At 48.9% G+C, this 20,773-nt stretch overlaps 1 protein-coding gene across 3 annotated transcripts in view; it reads right to left on the reverse strand.

The window, feature by feature from the left end:
* Wdr25 (WD repeat domain 25) overlaps window positions 1–20,773 on the reverse strand; it is a 136,248-nt gene continuing 115,475 nt past the window's right edge. For 2 of the 3 annotated variants that reach the window (XM_076921190.1, XM_076921188.1), the window contains 3 exons: window positions 3,057–3,227; window positions 1,931–2,071; window positions 1–1,299 (listed from right to left, as the gene is read on the reverse strand). In XM_076921190.1, the coding sequence (XP_076777305.1) occupies window positions 1,078–1,299; window positions 1,931–2,071; window positions 3,057–3,227 (534 nt within the window). In that variant the 3' untranslated portion in view covers window positions 1–1,077. The remainder of the gene's footprint in view (window positions 1,300–1,930; window positions 2,072–3,056; window positions 3,228–20,773) is intronic. The other variant, XM_076921189.1, reaches the window with a different exon arrangement.

Genomic DNA, 20,773 nt, shown 5'->3' on the forward strand with positions numbered 1-20,773 from the left:
TTTTTATTTTAAAAAGCATTTAATTGGGGCTGGTTTACGGTTTCAGAGGTTAGTCCACTAGCATCATGGTGCAGAGCATGGCTGCATGCAGGCACGGCACTGGAGCAGTAGCTGAGAGCTCTGCATCCTGATCTGAAGGCAGAGGAAAAGAGACACTGGGCCTGGCGTGGGTTTTTGAAACCTCAAAGCCCTCCCCAGTGGCAAACTTCCTCCAAGAAGGCCACACCTCCTAATCCTGCTAATCCTTTCAAACAGTTCCACTCCCCAAGCATTCAGACAGATGAGGCCATGAGGCCCACTCATTTAAACCACCACCCTTCCACACCCAGCTCACTCAGTCCCTGTAGGTGCTTCTGAGATCCTGTTTCTCCTCATCACTCCTTCAGGATAGATGCATAGCTTCGGCCATCACAGACCACCCACCTGGCAGTGGACAAGCAGCATGGAAGAGGACCAGAGACGGGTGGGGAAGAAACAGTTGTTGGTGTTTAATAGGGAGCAGGTGGGGGGAGGGCTGTGTTGCATTGAGCTCCTGGGCAGACACAAGACCCAGAGCCTGTGTCCGAAGGATAACACTCTTAGGACCAGCAGGTGACAGTCCCACCTCAAGCTCCCCTATCTGCAGTAAGAAGGCAGGAAGACACTGCCAATATGTGTTCATTGCCAAAATCACATTAAGAAAAACCACACCAGGCGTGGTAGCATGCACCTTTCCTCTCAGCACTCAGGAGGCAGAGGCAGGTGGATCCCTGAGTTCAAGGCCAGCCTGGTCTATAGAGTGAGTTCCAGGACAGCCAGGGCTACACAGAGAAACCCCGTCTCAAAAAAAAAAAAAAAAACAAAACAAAACAAAAAACCAGAAACAAAACAAACCCAATCAACCAACCAAACCCAATAGAGCGCACACTTATTGATTGGGTGACACCAGTCACTCGGCAAATGCCTTTACTAACACAGTCCTTGCACGCTGAGATGGCTTCTCACCCCCATTTTATAGATGAGTCACTGAAGCTTGGCAGGTGTTGGGAGCAGCCTAACCTCCGGCCACCCACCCAGGGGCAGGGTCTCAGTTGCCAGTTAGTGCCAGATCTTGATGTCTCCTCCCCAGGAGCAGGTCCCGAGGACGGACGGCAGCACAGGATGGTAGGTGGTGCCAAGGCAGGCCTGTGTGTGCCCTTGTAGTGTGCACGCCCGGCGGGCAGTGCGGAAACTGAACATCAAAACGCGGCCGTCAGCGCTGCCTGTCACCAGCAGGTCGCCACAGGGGGAGCACTCACAGCCCACTGCATAGCCTTCCACCTGTGGAGAAAAGACAGAGCAGGCTGCCTGTGAAGGACGGCTATTTACCCCGCAATGCAAAGGATGAACGGAGGCCACGAAGCTGCTGGACATAGGGTTGGCTTTATATCTAGTGACCCTGAAGTCAAAAGTCAAGCTCCCGCTGTGTGACCTGGTGTCCCAAGGCCACTAGCCCCAGTAGTCCTGTCAAACTGTGACCCATGGGCTACAGGTCTCCAGTACAGTTCAAGTATGCAGCTCACTGCACAGCACTCGAGTGTGACCTTTATGGGTGGCAGCCCCTAGCTTCAGTGTCCTGGCAATGGGACCCAGGTGTGGCACTTTGTGCAGAGCTGGGGTCTGGTACTACATAGTCAGTGACTCTTCCAGCTCAACAAAGCTGGCCTTATGCAGAAAAGGGGTACAAAGAGAAATGGCTCCCAAGTCTATTCCTCCCCTGTTCCCATTCCACCCCCATGATGCGTGAACTGACATGCTCTCCTGCCCTGTAGCTGGGCACTAGATGTGTCCCTGGCCTTGAGGGGACCCTTGTCCACTTGAGTAGCAGAGTGCCCAGGGGGTCCATGTGCCCTGGCTGGAAGCTTTGGGGCCAATGGTCAGCAGTTGACCTCGGTAACAAAGATGGAGGTACCTTGTGACCTTCATAGCGCCGCCGTCTGCTCATCCGATAGGGCCACACGGAGGAGAAGAGAGCCAGGTAGTTGCCGTTGGTTTGTGCCAGGAACACAGGCTCCCTGGGATGCAGGGCGAGGCTGGGGCAGGTGTACCTCTCCTGAGGAAGCAGGACCATGGAGGGGTGAAGGCACCACTGGGGATGCTAGCCTCCCCCAGACCCCCTGCTCTCGGGCCTCTGTCCACTTTTCCTGGGTCTTCGCTTAGGAGCCCGTGTGGGTGGCCGTTGCTGTAACAAGTTCCCACACACTCAAGAGCTTTGAAACAACACAACTGCCTTATCCTGCCACTCTGCAGCCTGAGGCAGATCCAGTGGGCCAACCAGGGTGTCAACATGGCGTGTCCCTTCTGCAGGGCACGGAGGGGTCCTCCCTCCCTTACCCCTTTCCGTTCTGTGAGCCTGTGGCAAACTGAAAACTGTCCCATGTGTGTGTGTATGTGTGTGCGTGTATGTGTGTGCGTGTGTGTGTATGTGTATGTGTGTATGTGTGTGTGTATGTGTATGTGTATGTGTGTGTGTATGTGTGTGCGTGTATGTGTGTGTGTGTGTATGTGTGTGTGTGTGTGTGTGTATGTGTGTGTGACATAACCAAAAGACAGCAACATTGAGTACAAACGGTGATGGCAGGCAGAGGTGCCCATCACCGTGGTTGTGATGGAGATGGTGGTGGAGTTGGTGTGGTGACCATGGTGACGGTGATACGGTGGTGGTGATGGTAATGTTGGCAATAGAGGTGGTGATCACAGCAGTGGAGAGAGAGGTTGGCAGCGATGATGGTGCTGGGTTGGTCACAGCAATTCTGCCGTCATGGAGGATTCTCTGTGCCTGATACTGCGCTCCCTCCTCATAAACGTTCTCTCTGCTCTGCTTCTTAGTACTCCATGAGGTGCTGGACCAAGGCCATGGGTGGCTGGACCAGAAAGGGCAGTTGACAGAGGCTGTCACTGTGCAGTAGCTCTGGACCTGACCTATGACTACCCCTGTCCTAGTTACCCCAGACAGAAAGGAGCCAGGACTCCAACCCAGGGCTGCAGGAATATCCCCATGGTTGACACAGAGAACAATATGACCCAGGGCTACTCACATGGAAGATCTGGTTGGAGATCTTGGCAGCAGTCCGGAAATCCCAGGCGATAATGGTCCGGTCAGCAGAATCCCGAGTGGACGCATCGGTACTGCTGAGGAACTCGGAGCCTTCCTGGAGGAAGAGAATGTCCAGGGTCTGCTGGATGGTGGCCTTGTAGCCTTTCACCACCTGTAAAAGTGGACACTGGTCACTATGGTGGGCATGGGGAAGGTGCCCACCCGGGGAGAACCAAGAAGTATTACAGAGTACCCAGGATGGGCGGGGCTAATGAAACTACTTCAGGCTGTACATGCTCCACGCTATGGACTGCTGAGGTTAGAAAGACACAGATGGTTTCCTGTGACTTTCCAACCTCACCAGGCCATAGCTGTTGCTCTTGGGATCCAATGACCTTCCAGATGCAAGCTGACCTGCTGGTTATGCCCACCCGTTTCTGTCAGTATGTGGGTAGTTCCGATGAGATGCAGCTGTTTCCTGGGCTGACGGGATCCCTCGACAGCAGCCGTGTACAACGAAAGCGCATTAGAGAAGGGTCTCCCACCTTGCCCTCAGGACCTAAGGAGTATAGTACCATCCAGTAGTGATGATGTCATGCCTCTGAGAGGGCTGTGTCACATTGCTTACAGCTACAAAGCTTGGACTACTGTCCCTGGATGAGAAACGATGACACAGGGAACAAGCATTCTTAGGACTCAAGTCTCATAATGTAGTTTACATTGTTTTCTGGAACTCGCTCTGTAGATCAGGCTGGCCTTGAACTCACAGACATCCACCTGCCTCTGCCTCCCGAGTAGCAGTATTAAAGGCCTGTGGCACAACCACCCAGCATAATGTGTCTGACTTTTAAAGCTAAGCTTGATTTTCTAAGGGTCATCACCGGTATCTCATGGCCTCCTCTCCTAAACAAGGGGAACCAATGTCTAGCCCTGCCACTGTCTTCAGTGTGTCAAACCCAGCTTCTGCTCTGACATGCCTGGTTTGGTAGGCTCGGGGGCCCAGCACAAGCACTTCCACTGAATGAGCTCTCACATGGCATGGCATGGCATGATGCCAAATGCAATACTGAGATGACCACCCACCCGCTGCTGTCTGGAAGGAAAGCACAGCCGGGACTCCAGCCAGCTCACTGGCACTGGCCACGGGGTTACCAGCTCCCCAGGCGCCCCCATGTGGCTCCAGCAGACACACAGCTCTGAGGTCATCCACTACCAAATGAGCGATGGTCATCCAGCCAGGTGAGGTCAAGCCTCGCCCGTCCCAGCTGCTTCCCTTCGGGCTTACAACTGGGTTATCTGCTGGCCAGTTCCTGCCTCTGTAAGTTAATGTGGGCAACAATGACATGGCCTCTTCACATAAGACCTGCCCTCCCCCCAGCCCTGAAGACGAGAGGCCAGCCCTGCAGAGCCATGAAGACAGGGAAGGGTGACAGGGTGACAGGGTGACAGGATGGCAGGGTGACTGTCTGCCCCTCCCAGATGCTCTAGGAGCTTCTCCAGCTCCAGGATGCCTGCTTTCTTGTGTGTCACACCCCCCCCACCCCCCAGACCATGATTCATGGGCACAGGCTCACAGGGCAGCAGGAAAGGGCTCCAGGCATCCAGGACCCACAGTGCTGCAGAGTTACACACCAGCTAGGTGTGAAGCTGAGACAGAACAGAGGACCTGGGGAGGGCAGGACATATCACAGCCCCCCAACATCTGCCCCCACAAGCTTACACAACACCCAGTGTTAGAGCACAATGCTGGCCACTGCTGCCTTTGCAGCCTTCTGGAGGGCAGAGGGGTTGGCAAGCAAACTGAGGTCTCCCCTCAGCTCTGGGGGGTCCTCATTGCCCTGTTCATCCTGAAGCAGTTCAATCTCATCACCCTTAAACCCTTCTCCCGTGTCCTTTGGGGCTCCGTGGCCATGTTAAGATACCTGTGCTCCACCTGCTCTAGTCCCCTCCATCAACAGCTGACCGGGAAGGAGAGTGAGTGCAGAGTGAGAACTAGGTCTGATCACAGCTTGCCTCTAGACGCCATCTCTTCAAGAGGCCATAGAGGACAGCAGCAAGTGGGCACCATGTGTACCCTGGGATCCACGTGGCCTTAACAGCATGTGCTCTGTAGCCTCCTTGGGTTAGACCAGGTTAGGCCAGGCAACAATGGAGGCATCTGGGGGCTCTCCCTGTATTTTCTGAGTCAAGACAACAGCCCAGGGGCCATGAGGCACCTATGTCAGAACGACCTGTACCCTGCACCTTCCAAGTAATGTTTTCCAGAACAAAAGGCGCTCATCTTCTCAGAATGACTACAAATAGCCTGGTTCATTAGGGCATCATAAAAGCAAATGGCTGGAAAAATGGGCCGAGTTCTGGACGGACCCTGCCAATGAAGCACAGCTGTGGGCAGGAGGCTGGCCTTCTGAGTGCTCGTTAAGGAACATGACAGCCTTTCCTTCCCGCTGTGACACGCCCTGTAGGCTGCTGAGTTTTACGGCAACCTTGACTATTACCCTGGCAGCTGGCACACCCTACCTCAGGACTGGAGCCAAGGAGGAGAGCCTCCACTGGCGACCGCAGGCCCACTGGAAAAGCCTGGCCCTGGGGAAAGTAGGCAACAGCTGGTGTCGTAGCTGGATGATGAAGAGCACCTGTGGACGACCAACCTGGACTCCACAGCACTGTCGATGCCGACCAAGGCACGGCTTTGCCTCTTTTGGGCCCTGGCTCTCTCGGATCTCATGGGCCGTTACAGTGAGATCTGGTCATGGCCAAGGTCTCTGCTCCCAGATGGTCCCATTTCCCTGATAACAGGCATATGGGCTTCTTCAAGTGTAAGAATGTGATAGTCTATACATGCCAGCTCTAGAGCATGGGCGTAGGGCTTGTCTCTAAGATTGACACAGTCACAGAGCTTTGAGAGTGGCCATTAAAGTCTCTGTAGACATTAAAGAAGCAACAAAAAATTGATATTAGTAAAACAAGGGGAAACATAGATAAAAGAAGACAACATGGCTGGATTCCTCTGTGGGCTGGGCCATGGAGTTCTTCCCAGCTACAGATCTACAGCCAGGAACAGTGAGAGAGAAGCCAGTCAGACTGACCAAGTGACAAGTAACTAACACAACTCAGTCACAGGCAGAAAACAAGCAGATAAATAACAAGCCAGTAAAGGGCAACCTCGTGGGAGAGGCATTTGTAACAGGCATGAGATGCAAAGGTTACCATCTGCAACAGTAGCAGCTTCTGAGACAGGACGAGAAAGCCTGGGTTCCACAGAAGATGGCGAGAGGCGAGAGGATGCAGCTCATCAACAGGGAAAATGGCTTCGACCTTGCTCATAACAAGAGCAATTTAAGCAAACTTAAATGTCATCCCTTGCCTATTAAATGAGCAAACTCCCGGAGTCTGACAGCACCTCTGTTGGGTGGTGTCAGGGTGGCGGACAGCTATAAGCTACTGGCAGAGATGCAGACTCAGCGAGGAGGGGCTGGGCAACCCTGGGCAACACTACAGATGCACCGGAACCCTGCAACCCACCCCACACCCAAGAACTGGTAGTAGAGCCACACGGGCAGAGCGCCAAGATGCCAGCATGATGTCAAAGACAGTGAAGAACTGGAAAAAGCCCATGAGCTGAGAGCATACGCCACTGAGAGCACACTGAGGACATGGGTACCACCATGCCTGTTGCAACACTAGGGAGCCATGTTCAGGGCCCTGCTGCAGAGGTGGAGAGAGAATGAGAAGAGGGTGACGGAGAGGTGTGTGCGCTGGTGTTTAAATCATTAGAAACAGTCGGTGTGGTGGCACATGCATTCAAATCTCAGCACTTGGGAGGTCAAGACAAGAAGATCTGCAGTTCAAAGCCACCACTTAAAAGCAGGTGGCACTTAAACCCCATTTAACAAGCACACAATAGAAATTTAAGCTGAAAATAAAAATAAATAAGTTTTATTTTACCAGTAGAGAAAGGGAGGGACAGAATGGGAGAGATGGGGTTCCCAGCAGAACTTGATTATTTCTCTGGGGGCTGGAGAGGTGGCTCAGCGGCTAAGAACACTTATTGCACTTTCTGAGAATCTGGGTTCCATTCTCAGCATCCACATCCTCCTTTGTTAGCTCACAACCTCCTAGAACTCCAGCTCTAGGGAATCCAACGCACCCTTCAGACCTCCCTGCCCACCTGCACACATGTGGCTGGCATGCATGCACGCATGCATACATACATACATACACATTTAAATAAAAATCCTTTTAAAAAAAAGATTTGTAGATTTGTAGATTTCACCCACGAATAAAGATCACTGATGACAGACAGCTTAGGTTTCATGAACCATGTATAGTCACTGAGTCACTGCTGCAGTGTGTGTGTGTGTGTGTGTGTGTGTGTGTGTGTGTGTGCATATTAGAGTTGATTACAGGCATAAAACTCACGTTTAGCCCAGGGGCCATATAAAAGCAGGTCATAGGCCAGATGGGGCTTGTATGCTCTGGTTGCCAACCCTTTCTCTAGACTCATGGACATATTTTATTAAATTAAATTATACTACAAAATTAACTTTAAAAGCAATTTTTAAAATGTGAAGGCATAATTAAGCAAATCAAATTAACCAAGTATTGATTTGGTAGGTTAACCGCACAAATAGGATTGCTTTTAAGAGAGTTTAAAGCACGATAATTTAATGCCAGCTCCTTAGTTGAATACATGTTATTAATGGAAAATCAGCAATCTGGTGGTAGTCCTAAGTGGATATACATTGTGAACAATAACAACAACAGCAACAAAAATCTTACAAGAAGGTTAGAGCATTTCCTGGCCATCAATTGCTAATACCAAAAAGAAAAATGTCATGGTAAATGCAAATAAAGTTTTCCCAGGGAAAAAAAGTTTAAAATAAACACTCAGTGAAAGAACAAAGCCTGCAAGCTTACATTTGAACTGGAAGTCAGGAGAGATGATACATTCTGTCTTAACAACAAAAGTCCTACTGGCCCCGAGGTGGGTGGATCTCCAAGATCAAAGCCAGCCTGATCTGCAGAGCTGGTCTCAGGACATCCATGGCTACAGAAAAACCCTGTCTCAAAGAACCAACCAAACAAACAAACAAACAATACTGCTCAGCTCTGTCCAAAGAGGGCAGAGAGGCACTGAATGCTACCAGATAGCTGGCTGGGGTCCCTAAACCCAGTGAGGCTTCCCAGGATGGCACTGGTGACAGTCCAGGACTTTGAGAACTGCCGTAACAGTGCCACACATTTGGTGGACAGTATGGTCACACAGAACTGGAGGCATACATGGCACTGCAGAGGAAATCTACTCAGAGCATGGAAATATCTCAGCATGTGGGAGGGGGGGAGGGGGAGGAGAACGGGAATCACTGCACAACGTTAACATGAAATGGAGCACACCAAGCCTATAAGGGTCCCTTCCACTTGCCTACCATCTAGATGTTGCAATAAAAGCTCTGGATCAAACTCAAAAGGCTGAAGAAACACAAACGGCAGCAGGTGGGCTGGGAAGTCCAATGAGCAGCTACAGAATGATCAGCAGAGAAGGTGAAAAGCATTCAGGGGGCGCTCACTATTGGCAAGCATCCTAAGCAAGCCCAATGCTATGACACAATTACTATTCCATGGGGGGGGGGGGGGGAAACAGGGCCTTAACTATTTTGTCAGTGGACTCCCTGAAGGAGAAAGGAGAAGGCGAAGGGCGCTAGACATAAGCCACGGGGGACACTCACCCAGGCTATAGCCCATGACACTACGGAAAATGTTCATGTAATCCAACGAAGACAGGAGAGGAGCAAAGGAAAACCAGACAAATGGAAAGCGGGAAATGGTGGGGCCCAGTTTAACCACATCAATAATCACTTTGTATGTAAATTATTTAAACCACTAACTAAAATCTATCAAGCTGGATTTATTTTTTTTCCCCTGAAGATCCAGCAAAGCAAGGTGCCACCACCTGCAGGCCAACTTGCTTAGGAGGCTGGGGAAGGGGGGTTGCTTGGATCCAGGAGTCTGAGGCCAGATCCTGTTTCAAAATAAATAAATGAAGACAAAAAAAAAAAAAAAAAAAAAAAGACTCAACAGGATCATCCACCAGAAAGCCACTTTAAATAAAACGAAACAGATAGACTCAAAGTGCTTGGTTGAAAGCTACACCATATTACAGCTAATCAAATGAGAGTCAGAGTGGCTGCGTTAACACTGGGAGAGCCACTGTGGATAAGAGGGGTATTTAAGAGACGGAGGCATCAGCTTATCCAGCTAACACAATTCTAGACATATATACTAAAGGGTGAGTTCAGAGCGTGCGCAGCAAAGGCGGCCGGCTCTGCCACGAGGCAGGGGGCAGCCCAGTTATTCCCCGGGGGTCTTTCTGACAGGTAAGACAAACCACGATCAGGTTATTCTTCATGTTAGGGAAGTACACAGGCCTGTAGCATAAACTACCAGATAGAAACAGGCCAAGCACACTAACAGCTTCCTATGGGATGGACGGGACCACTGACCTGAGGGTGAGAACCTCATGACACATAGTCATTGGGTGGCTTCCTGCTGGGGCTGCAAGGCCACACAGGCTCGAGTTTCAGGTGCTTATCCCCCTGCCAGCTTTGCTATTTAGGGAGACCAGAGGACCTTTAGGAGAGGGTCAGCAGGGGTGGGCCTGGGTTCTGGCCTCCCTTGCAGGTCTTCTGTGACAAGAATCTCTGCGACTCACCAGACTGCTGAGGCCCTGCCACACCCTCTCCACCGTGTCAGACAGAACTTCTGAAGCTGAGCCAAACTCCTCAGCATGTCTTTTGATCACAGAGACACAAAACTAACAGCTACCACAGCGATGGGGTGAAGGGGCTCCAGGAAGGACTGTCCTGCTTTCACTGGGCAAACCTAACCATCCACAAGGGCACTGAGAGAACAGGGCTTATTAATGAGATGGACAACACATTTTAGTATCAAAGTTTTAAAAATAACCATGTCCACCAGAAATAGTAGCAATGTATCACAGAGTGGTAAAGTTGAAAGTCTGTATGTGGTAAGAGTCTTCCAGAAGAGAGGCCACATGAGTGGGGAGGACAGGTATTAAGAACTCTACCACCCAGGGCTGGTGGGACAGTTCAGCAGGTAGTGGTGCCTGCTACCAAGCCTGAGGGACTGAAATTCAAGTCCTAGGACCTACATGGTGGGAAGAGAAAAGTGACTCCCAAAAGTCGTCCCTTCACCCTTCACTGTGGTACATGCCTGTCCCCACACAATAAATAAAGATTAACGTTAAAAAAAAAAAAGAAAAAAAAAAGAAACCCAACTTAAATCTATAACAGATTTAGGGGTCCTTCAGTTCCACCCCATGTTCCCTTGGAAAGCACTTTCATAAAGTTTTTGTAGAAACAGAAGAGCAAACCAGAGAATCCCAGATACAGGCATTGGATGCTGTCTGATGACTCTCGGGCTTTTGGTTGGTAGAAACTAGGGTGTTGTAAAGTTAATACGTTCCGAAGCTTTTTATCTGTTAGTCACAGGACATTAGCTCTGACACAGAAATGGGCAAGGAACGGCTACATAGGAGAATAAAGTTTGCCCAAGATAAATTGTAAGTAGGCTGTGGACCTGCAACATTCCAACCTCCTCACCCACAGCCACCAACGCTTTAATGTGCTGATGGGGTTTGCAGAAGGTTCAGTTGCAGCCTCTTTGGGGAACTTTGGTGCAAGGCAGAAAAGAATCCTAGCCCTCAGGCAACTAGTACAGAACTTCAAATAGAAGCAGCGAGAGAACTGAGAAGAAATCAGATCTGCTCTAAGTGCCAGCATCCGCCAGCTTGCTCTAGTTCTGTGGGTAGCTGTGGACTAAGACAGTGTTATTTCTCACAGTTCTGCAGTTTGGAAAGACCAAGATGAAGGCACCAGGAGATATAGTGTCTTGTGAGGTTCTGCACCTTCCTGCTGTCTCACAAAGCAGAGGGAGCAGAGGAGACAAACACCATCTTCACAAGGCAGGAGACATGGAAGGGCAGAGAGAAGGTCCTGACGAGTCCCCTCTGACCCTTGCAAGAATGTCAATTCCACTTGAAAGAACATCTATCTCCTAACATGTCACCTCCCAGAGCACTAATCTCTCATTTTAAATTGTTTTAAAATTTACTAATATGATGTATATTACACGTGTTAGCACATGAGCCACCACGTGCAAGTGGAAGTCAGAGGACAAGTCCGTGGAGTCAGCCAGTCCTCCCCCTCCCCCTTCATGTGGGTCCCAGGAGTCAAACTCAGTCTGCCAGACTTATGTGGCAGGTACCTTTACCCACTGAGCCACCCTAGAGCCATCTGTAAATACGTCACTGTTGTATGAACGTGAGACTCCCCCCGCAGGCTGTGTGAACGCCGGGTCCCCAGCTCGTCAGGCCCTTTGGGAAGGCTGTAGAACCTTCCGGAAGTAGAGACTTGTTAGAGGAAGTGGGTTACTGAGAGATGGGTCTTGAGATTCCATAGCCTGCTCTACTTCCTGTTCCCGTCTGCTTTCTGACCACAGATGTAATGTGACCAGGCAGGCCTCCTGCTTAGGCCACCCTGTGCTCCCCACTGTAAAGAACTGCCCACCTCGAACTGTGAGTCAGATGAAAGCCTCCTTAAGTTGCTTCTAAAGTCTCAGCAACAAGGAAAATGCGCATTCCAATCACCTAAGGGCTCATGCTCTAGAGTGTGAATATGGAAAAACATATACATTCGAACCACAGCATAGCTGCTCCTATAGAAAAGACAGAGAAACAAAAGGGGTAGGAAGACCCACCCAACACTGCCAACCAAGCCGAGGAGAGGGATCTGTGATGTCCGCCATGCTGGACAACAGCAGGGTACACACCACACAAGGCAGCATGAACCGCACCGTGTTAGACCATCAAACAAGTCTCAATTTACAAGGACCAAAATATACAATGTACTTCCTGTGCCCACAGTGGAATTAAGTTAGAAACGAAGAACAAAGAAAGGCATTTGGGAAAACTCTCCTGTGTTGGGTATCTAAAATACAAACTTTTAAATAATCCACAGGTCAAGAATAAATCAAAGAGGAAATGAGAAAGTATTTCAAACTGAATGAACACAAAAACACAATACTTCAGCAATGTTCAGCAGAGATTCAATGCCTACAGGGGAATCCACAGTGCTGATCCAGTAGAAGAAGGAAAGTCTCAAGCAATGACCTCAGCTCCTGAGGAAGGGAACTAGAAACAGAAGAGAAAATGAAATTCCACAGTGGGCAGACGCAAGGCTAAGCAGGATAGAAAAGAAATCCCTGCTTCTTCAAAATGCAAAACCAATAACAAAACCCAAGTGAAACCAAAACAGGCTGCTTTGAGAGACGGACAATTGTAAATCTTCAATGGGCTGCTGGGGGTGGGGTGTCTTACCGCCATCGGGGTTTGTGTGGGACAGGAAGACAACACTGGGAATGATTCAGATACAGAATGCCTTCAAGACAAATATTCCATCCACACTTCTACCTTTGATGAAGTGAGCAGCCATCTTGAAAGAGAAATGACAGTCACCCAAAGAAGGATACAGACCATAGGTTTAGTAAATACATTTTACTTAAAATTTCAAATCTTTCATGCAGAGTGGCTTCACTGGTTAATTCTAGCAACTCTTTACATCAATTTGAACAACTCCTTCAAAAAGCCGATGAAGTGCGCCCTCATCAGCTCGCCCCAACACCACACCCACATGCAGGTTCTAGGAACCCTGAGATCCATACCCTCGTGGCGGATGCACAAATCACAAAGGGAAGACATGAGGATGTAAGGTCCACACCACAAGCACAATAGTGTCCTAGTGTTTGAAAATCAACTGACAAATCTCACATTGACAGAATTAAAAACAAAAACAAACAAACAAAGAACCCGTGAGTCCATCAATTCCATCAAAGCAGGAACGGTATTTAATAAAAATCCAACAACTCTCAATTTAAAAATCTCAGAAAATTAGGGGAAGAAAAGAGGCTACGTCCTGAAACTGAACTGAACTGCACAATCAACAAAAGGCCCCAGTCAGTGGCCCTGCAACAGGAGACTAACGCTGCCCTCCCTCTAGGATTCAAGACCCAGGCAAGGCTGGCCACTCTAAGGGCTGCCAGACAACCCTGTTAAACGTGTCTGAGGCAGGGCCCAGAGCAAGGAGAAGTAAGAAATTAATAGATGAATGAATCCATCTAAGCTGGAAAAGAACAAGTAAAAAAGACGGGGGTTACAGGTGACATGATTACTCATTTTTAAGAGCCCACCTCGCATCTACAGAGAACACACCAGAACAAAGGCCTGTGGGAGAACGGCAGAATCCAAGGCAAATATTCAGAGCCTTATTGTTTCCCTAACAATAAGCAATCACAAACTGAGATTTTGAAAACTAGCTACAAAGCTTGTTGCTCGCTATGACTTACAATCACGGCATCAAAAACGTAAATACTTAGGGAGAAGCCTGACTGGGAAGTGGGGAAAACTACCGGCATCTCTGACAGAGATCAAAGACTGCTCCTGGGTCAGAAATCTCAGGCTTATACAGAGTTCAGTTCTCGCCCAACTGCAGACACAGTAGCAAAGTTCAAGTAGACTTTGTCTCATTTTGTTAGAGTTGGGCAAGGTGGTTGTAAATCAGAATTGTGGATGAGATAAAAAAAAAAAAATCAGAGCAGTTAAGACAGCAAAGACCAAAGCCTGTGCCGGCCAGTCCTGAGACTCTTCACGAGGGACACAACAATTCAGATAGAGAGGTAAGGAGCTCAGAGCTCAGAGACAAACCCACACGGGGCAGCAGCTGATGTCCCGCAGGTGTGAAAACAAAATTTGAAAGCAGCATTGAAACAATAACAAAAATTCATGGTCAGCAAAGACCACCAACAATTTGTTAAATATAGTCATAATAAAAATATTAAGTCCCTGCAGGGGCAGGGTGACAAAAATGAAAAGGCATACAAGGGCGTGCCCAGACAAGTCCAAACAAGCCCAAGTGAGTAATGGGCTATCTGGTGTTTACTTCTCTCTCCCTCCCTTTCTGGGAGGTCTGAGGTTTCATGGTCAAAACTAAACTAGTCATCCGGCCAGCTCAAATGATTGATGTTTGAAATATCCAATCATATGTAACCGCGCCAAATTTTCCCGCCCTCCCCAACGTACCCATAAATATCCCAAGCTTCCTGGGCTGGGGGTCGGATCCTCTGTCTCCTGCGTGAGATATGTTCTGACCCAAAGGCCCTCCCCATTAAACTACCTTTTGTTATTACATCAAGAAGGTCTCTCGAGTGTCCTTGGGTACATGCAGGTCCAGGCTTGAGTGAGGGTCCCCTTTGGGGGTCTTTCACAGAGAGAGAAAGGCACCACTTACAGGAATACAGATCACCCACAGTTAGAAACACGAAACTCCTTCCAACCTTGACCATATACAAAATTAATTCTAACTGGATCTAACTTTAATACAAAGCCTGGAACTATAGAACTCACTGAAGTGGACACAGGGCCATAATGATTTCTGAAGGTGATGGGTATATTAGTTATTCTGATGTGGAGATGTATATTAGATGCATGAATACTCTATATATCTATAACATAGGTAGCTGAACATGGTGGTGCATGTCTGTGATCCACGCATTTAGGAGGCAGAGGAAAGGCTGTCAGTTCAAAGCCAGCCTAGTCTACATAGAGATTTCTGGGTCAGCCACGGCTGCATGATAAGGCCTTTTTATTTTTATATGTGTTTTTTTATACACATAAAATATATGTGTGTGTATGTCTATATATGTCAAGGTTCGTGAAACTTCCTTGATACTTCAGACATGTGCTGTTTGTGATCTGTCAGCCAGGCCTCCAAGACAAGAGGGAGCTATGAACACAGCAGAGCTGGAGCAAACACAGGCGGTTCCCGGGGCTGAGAGAACTTGTACCACTGAGCCCGAGTGGGGCAACGTCAGGTCCTGCAACAGGAAAGACGCTGAGCTGCTGCTGCTGCATCGCTGAAAGATGCAGGCTCTGTGGGCATGCATGTGGCAGGAGAGCCAGCCATTTTAGATGACATCCATACTTCCTTGAAAGGATCGAGAGAGAAGCAGGAGTCCTAACGAGCCCTTAGCTACACTAAGACCACATTATTATACCATGTTATATTGTTATATACAGTATGTATTACATTATATATATGATATATTACTGTATATTGTTGTGTGGTGTTATATTATTGTACTTATTTTGTTACTTACCATATTTGTTACTGTTACTATTGTTTTATCATCTTCCTACTAGAAACGATGGCCTTGCTTGAGTATTCTGTCAAGGATTAAGAAAGAGCTAGTCTTCCAACATGAATAGTTAGAAAATGTAAGAGGAATCACAGTTGACTTTTCTGAGTCTAGCATTAACCTCACATTAAAAGTAGACAAGAAATAAAATACAGATTAATAATCCTCACGGATGGAGAATCCTCAACAAATCTACAACTGGAACCCAGCCACGTTTGAGGATGGAGTACCACAACTGGGTTAGACTCAAGTCAGAAATCCAAGGGTTACTGGTTTTTAATAATCAAGATAACCCATGAACAGACTACAGGGAAACATATGATGCAGTAAAATCAGCTGGAAATAGTCCAACACCAACATAAAATTTAAAAAGTTCAGGTGGTGCACACTTTCGTCTCAGTTCTTAGGGTTAGGGGCAGAGGCAAAACATCCCTTGCGAGTGGGAGTCTATCCTGGTCTACATAGCAGGTTCCAGGACATAGAGAGAGCCTGTCTTGAAAAACAAAATAATGAGAAACGGTGAGCAACTCACTCTCACAGAGGCCAACATGGTGACCTGTGTCTGGGAACAGTGACCTCACCCCCTCCCCCAACCTCCAATCTCACTGTGCTGAGGACCAATTCCAGAACATGAGCCCCCGTGAGACAACTCATATTCAAACTAGTATGAATACATGAAGAGATTTTAAGTTGAAATTTATGTACAAAGAGAAACAAAATGACTGAACACTAAATGAAGCAAACAAATAAGGGTGTGCCGTAATAAAAGCTAGACAGATCATGCAGCGTTGGAATGTCCTATTGTACTGGGGTGTGGGGGTCTGGGTAGAAATGGACCCCACAGGCACGTATACTTGAATACTTGGTTATTAAGGAGTGGTGCAACATGACAAGAATTAGGAGATACGTCCTTGTTGGAGTAAGTGTGGCCTTACTGTAGGAAGTGCACCAACAGTGGGCTTTGGGGTTTCAAATACTCAAGCGAGGCATCGGAGACTCTCTCTTCTCACTGCCAGTGGATCCAGATGTAGAACCCTCAGGTCCTTCTTCAGCACTGTGCCTGCCTGCACACTGCTATGCCTCCGCCATGACAACAGGGGACTCGGTCTCTGAACCTGTGCCAGAACCTGAGTTCAAATGTTGTCCTTTACAAGAGAAGCCTCCCACCTTCTCTTTGACACATGGAGTGGCTGACGCCTCTTTTCTTGGATTTGGGGGTCATTCTTAAGTATGTGGACACAAGCACAGGGTTGCCACAGAAGAGCACGTAAGAACTGAGAGAGCAGAAGGGTGACTGTCAGGCAGGCAGCACATACACAGTGAGGACACTGTGAGCAGCATGGAATCATGTAACATCCTAACACTCAGAATGCTCAGCTGATTTCTGGGATTTCTCGTTGGATACACTGGACCGCAGCTGAGCATGGGTAATGAACACCTGTAAAGAAAGTCCTGGCTGGGGAGCTCCCTGTGTCACATGATATGGATGGGTGGCAAGAGCTCACCTGGTGCAGAACACAGCTGCCCAGGAGACCTGTGTGCACATGCCAGGGTCGGGAGCTGCCAGGTGGAGCGGCTTATGAGACGCACAGAGACCAGAGGCATATGTGCGTGGCATCATCGGGGAGAGAGCGGGGAAAGAAAGGACAAGCAACCAGTTTATTACCCAATAAATATGTTATAAGGAAAACCTGCGGATTAAACAAGACTGAAGAGACTTATCAACCAAATGTTTAGGTCCTGATTTGAACAGGGCAACTATTTAAGGCAAATTAGGAGACTATAGGGAAATCTGAACACAGACTGGATATTTGATGGTATTAAGGAATTACTGATGAAGTCTTACAATGGATAATGGTATTATAATAATTTTGAAGTCCTTATCTTTAAAAAAAAAAAAGAATTATTTACAAATAAAATGGAGTTCTGAGATTTGTTTCTAAATTACCCAGTGGAAGAGGCGGGGAGAGTGGAGGCTGTTTGGGGAATGGGTGGGATTAGAATAAAGCAAGGCTGGCCATCAGCTCATAACCACTCAGAAGTGCGGCCTGTGCAGGTCATTAAGTAGCTTCTCTACTTTGGCGGATATTTAAATTTTTCAGTAATGAAAAGTTTCTTTAACGTGCTCTGCGGGGAGAAATTAGCTCCACAAATGTTCATTCTCCTTCTCATCAGCTGGGCCTGAATAATAGGCAGGGTGGGGACAGGGTAGGTGGAGAAAAGACACAATTAATATCGCGTGGTACGGCTGCAGCGACATGCATCTGTCCCATGCCCACAGGATCCACAGTCTTCTGATGCTGGGTGTGCCCAGTGTTGCGTAAGTAAACCTGGAGCAAGGCTGTTCTCCTACCTAGGGGCTGGCCGTTTCTATAGAAACCACCAGAGAGATGCTATTCCAGAGAGCGCAGCATCCCTCCGCTGGCCTCGCAGCTCCTTGCCGCTCTGTGCACACTTGCCCATCAGCATCTGAGAGCCGGCCTATCAAGGAGCCCTCACCGCTCACTTTTAAAATAGGTGCAGTTCATTATAAAGCACCTGCTCTCAAGTGTTTCCAAGGAAACAGAGGCCCCGAGACACCCCTCTCTAAATTCATTAGCATTTAACACTCCCTAATGAGGCTTAAAGATGGTGCACGTTAATAACCATATGCTTCGAGGACACCTTCCCCTTCACACCTAGGTGTGACTGATGAGCTGCCTGGCTCTCTGGAGACAGGCTGAGAGCACTCTAGGATCTGTGAGGAGGTCCCAGTATCCAAAGTATCCCTTTGTTTGGCTCTGGGGCACAATCCACAGATAGCTAGGGTGGAGGCCCTGTCCTGACCAGCTCTAACCACTGGTCTGACATTCTTTCCTAACCTTCCTTTGAATAAACATGTATACCCACATGCATGTGTACACACACACACACACACAAAATGCACAGAAGCTATGTGGTCTCTAGCCACACAACCCTTTAACATATATTCTCTTACATATAACATCCTTGCCTGACACTATCCTTAGGCCTAAAATACCTAATGTGTTACCTGAAAAACTCCTATGCATACTTTAAAACCCCTAAGTGTGCCTATATGAAATCACTAGCTCACCCCTATAAGATCTGTCATCTCCATTGCATGGCCTCCAGAGACAACAGGGCGGGACCAGTTTCCTCCCTAGTAGTGACATCTGGGCCTGGTGGACATGAACCTGCATCCTCTATTTCACAGCCACTCAGCCCTTCTTTGTTTGTAGGCCTCATAAGAAGGAACCTGAACTGACAGGACTCAGGCAAAAGTGCAGTCGGCCGTGAGGTGCAGCCTGTATGAGCCGCCACAGTTCTGAGGAAGGAGCTGACTGCTGAAGGTCTCTGCACATCATGGGCTGGCAAGCACTTTTAGCCCCTAACCCAGCAGATACCCAGCAGACACGGTGACACCCGCCTCCAGCACTGTCCACCCAAGTGAGAGAGAGAACAAAGGCCAGGGCATCCCAGTGACCTCCAGCCACTCCTGCCCACAGGGTCTTCCTGGTGTGAGCCTCAGTGCAGCCCAGGGAGCTGTCCGAGGGTCCTGAGCCCCTGTTCTTGGAAGGAGTGTGGAACAGATACAAAGAGAAGCCAGGACCCGCTCCTGCCCCCGGGGGCCTGGGCGGCTTCTTCCCCTACGTGAGTATCTCTGGCTCAGCTTCCGTGCAGAGTGGCAGCTCCAGGGCACCGTGTGCTACACCCCACACCACGGACACTGTAGATTCCACCTCAGCTTCTTTCCATGCAGTCTGAGTGCCCACACTTACTTGGCAATAATTAATTCACTTCTGCCTTTTAAAAATTCATCAAAGGTTCAGGAGAACACTGGCCGGAGCCTGTGATTCCCTGTGCTGGCCGTGACATTGCCCTGGGTGACCATCCTGTGCTGACTGCACAGATGCTTGGCATTTTAGTCAGGGTGAACCCAGCTGTAGGAACAGATCTACCATGCCGTTAGCAAACTGAAGACAGCTCGGTCACTGTGAGCTCATGAAGGGCTGGGTCTGCTGTAACTATCTGAGCAAACAACACCTACTGTGTGCCATACATATTACCCACAACCGTCGTGGACATTCTGGAAAGTCAAGGTTAGCACCCTCATGGTGCAGATGAGGACTCTGGCTCAGAGAGACGGTGTATACTGCCTGGGACCACACAGCCAGCTGGAGGCCTGACTACCACTGTGATGAATCTGCAGCCTGATACTTGACCTGCCATGCTGTACTCCATGATAGTAGCTGCTCAGTTAGTGCTTCCTGGTGTGACTGTGACCTGATTTCCCCAGAAAAAAGCAGCCATCATCAAACTGCAGAGGCAGCCAAACCAGGCCCTGATATCCCAGGAACTCCGTTAGGACATGTCGGGGGCTGGGGCGTGCCTTTCTTGGATGAGGCCAGGATGCCCTTGACTGGACTGCAGGCATGTCTTCCCCTGACTCAAGCTCCTCTAAAACCCATCACCCCTACTTCTATACCCTCCAAGGCCAGGACACCTGGAAAGGAGAGCCTGAGATAACAGGCCAGTGACCTGGGGACAGGGACATCTCTAGGGATAAGCAGACCCTGAACTATACAAACTGCAAAGGGACAGAGGTAAGAATGAATGGGACACAACCATTTACCCACTGACCCTCCTGGATCCACATGCCTCAGCACGCAGTGTACACCGGGGAGATAGATGTCCATTTGTGTGACCCACGCAGAGGATAGCAGCAGTGGCCCGGGGTTCTCTGGATGATGGTAGGGCCAGGCAGGCTGCAGGACCCACTTCCTGATGCCGATCACAGAGGAGCAAGTCCTCCGTCATCTTAGTGCTCCCTCCCTCCGTCTTTCCATTCACTGCTCACTACTGTCCCACGCATCCGCTCTGACACCAAGATCCAACTTCTGTATTCATCTGGCATACTGGAACTAACAAGCCAAGGGCGGGAGGAGGCGTAAGGAGATGAGGAACTGTATACCGGAACCTGCTGGACCCAGGGCCCTCAAGGGAAGGAAGGCAGCCTCCCCAGCCTTAGCTTCTACCTGTTTCCTCCTGGGACTCTGAGCCCAGATACCTCCTTGGTCACTGTACACAGCCCTCCTCTTCGCACCAACTCCTCTTCGGAGAGAACTAGGCCTACATAAGCCTCATAGTGCCCCAAACAAGCAATACGATGAATGAGCCAGGCAGCTGCTCTGGAAGGAGGTGAGATACCCAGATCTAACACGCATCATGCATCTGGCCAGCACCCCACCTAGGAAGTTAGATGATCACCTCAGGGCTGTAATAAAGAAATAGAGAAATACAAATACATACAAAGAACTGGTTAAATACATCATGGCATACTGGATAACTGTTAAAAATTATAGCATCCAAAAGTCTTTCAACGGTATGGGAAATGCTAATGATGTGATATTAAGCTGAGGAAAACCACATTAAAATGCAAATGTGTGT

Source organism: Arvicanthis niloticus, chromosome 23, assembly GCF_011762505.2.
Source record: "Arvicanthis niloticus isolate mArvNil1 chromosome 23, mArvNil1.pat.X, whole genome shotgun sequence".
Classification (NCBI taxonomy): domain Eukaryota; kingdom Metazoa; phylum Chordata; class Mammalia; order Rodentia; family Muridae; genus Arvicanthis; species Arvicanthis niloticus.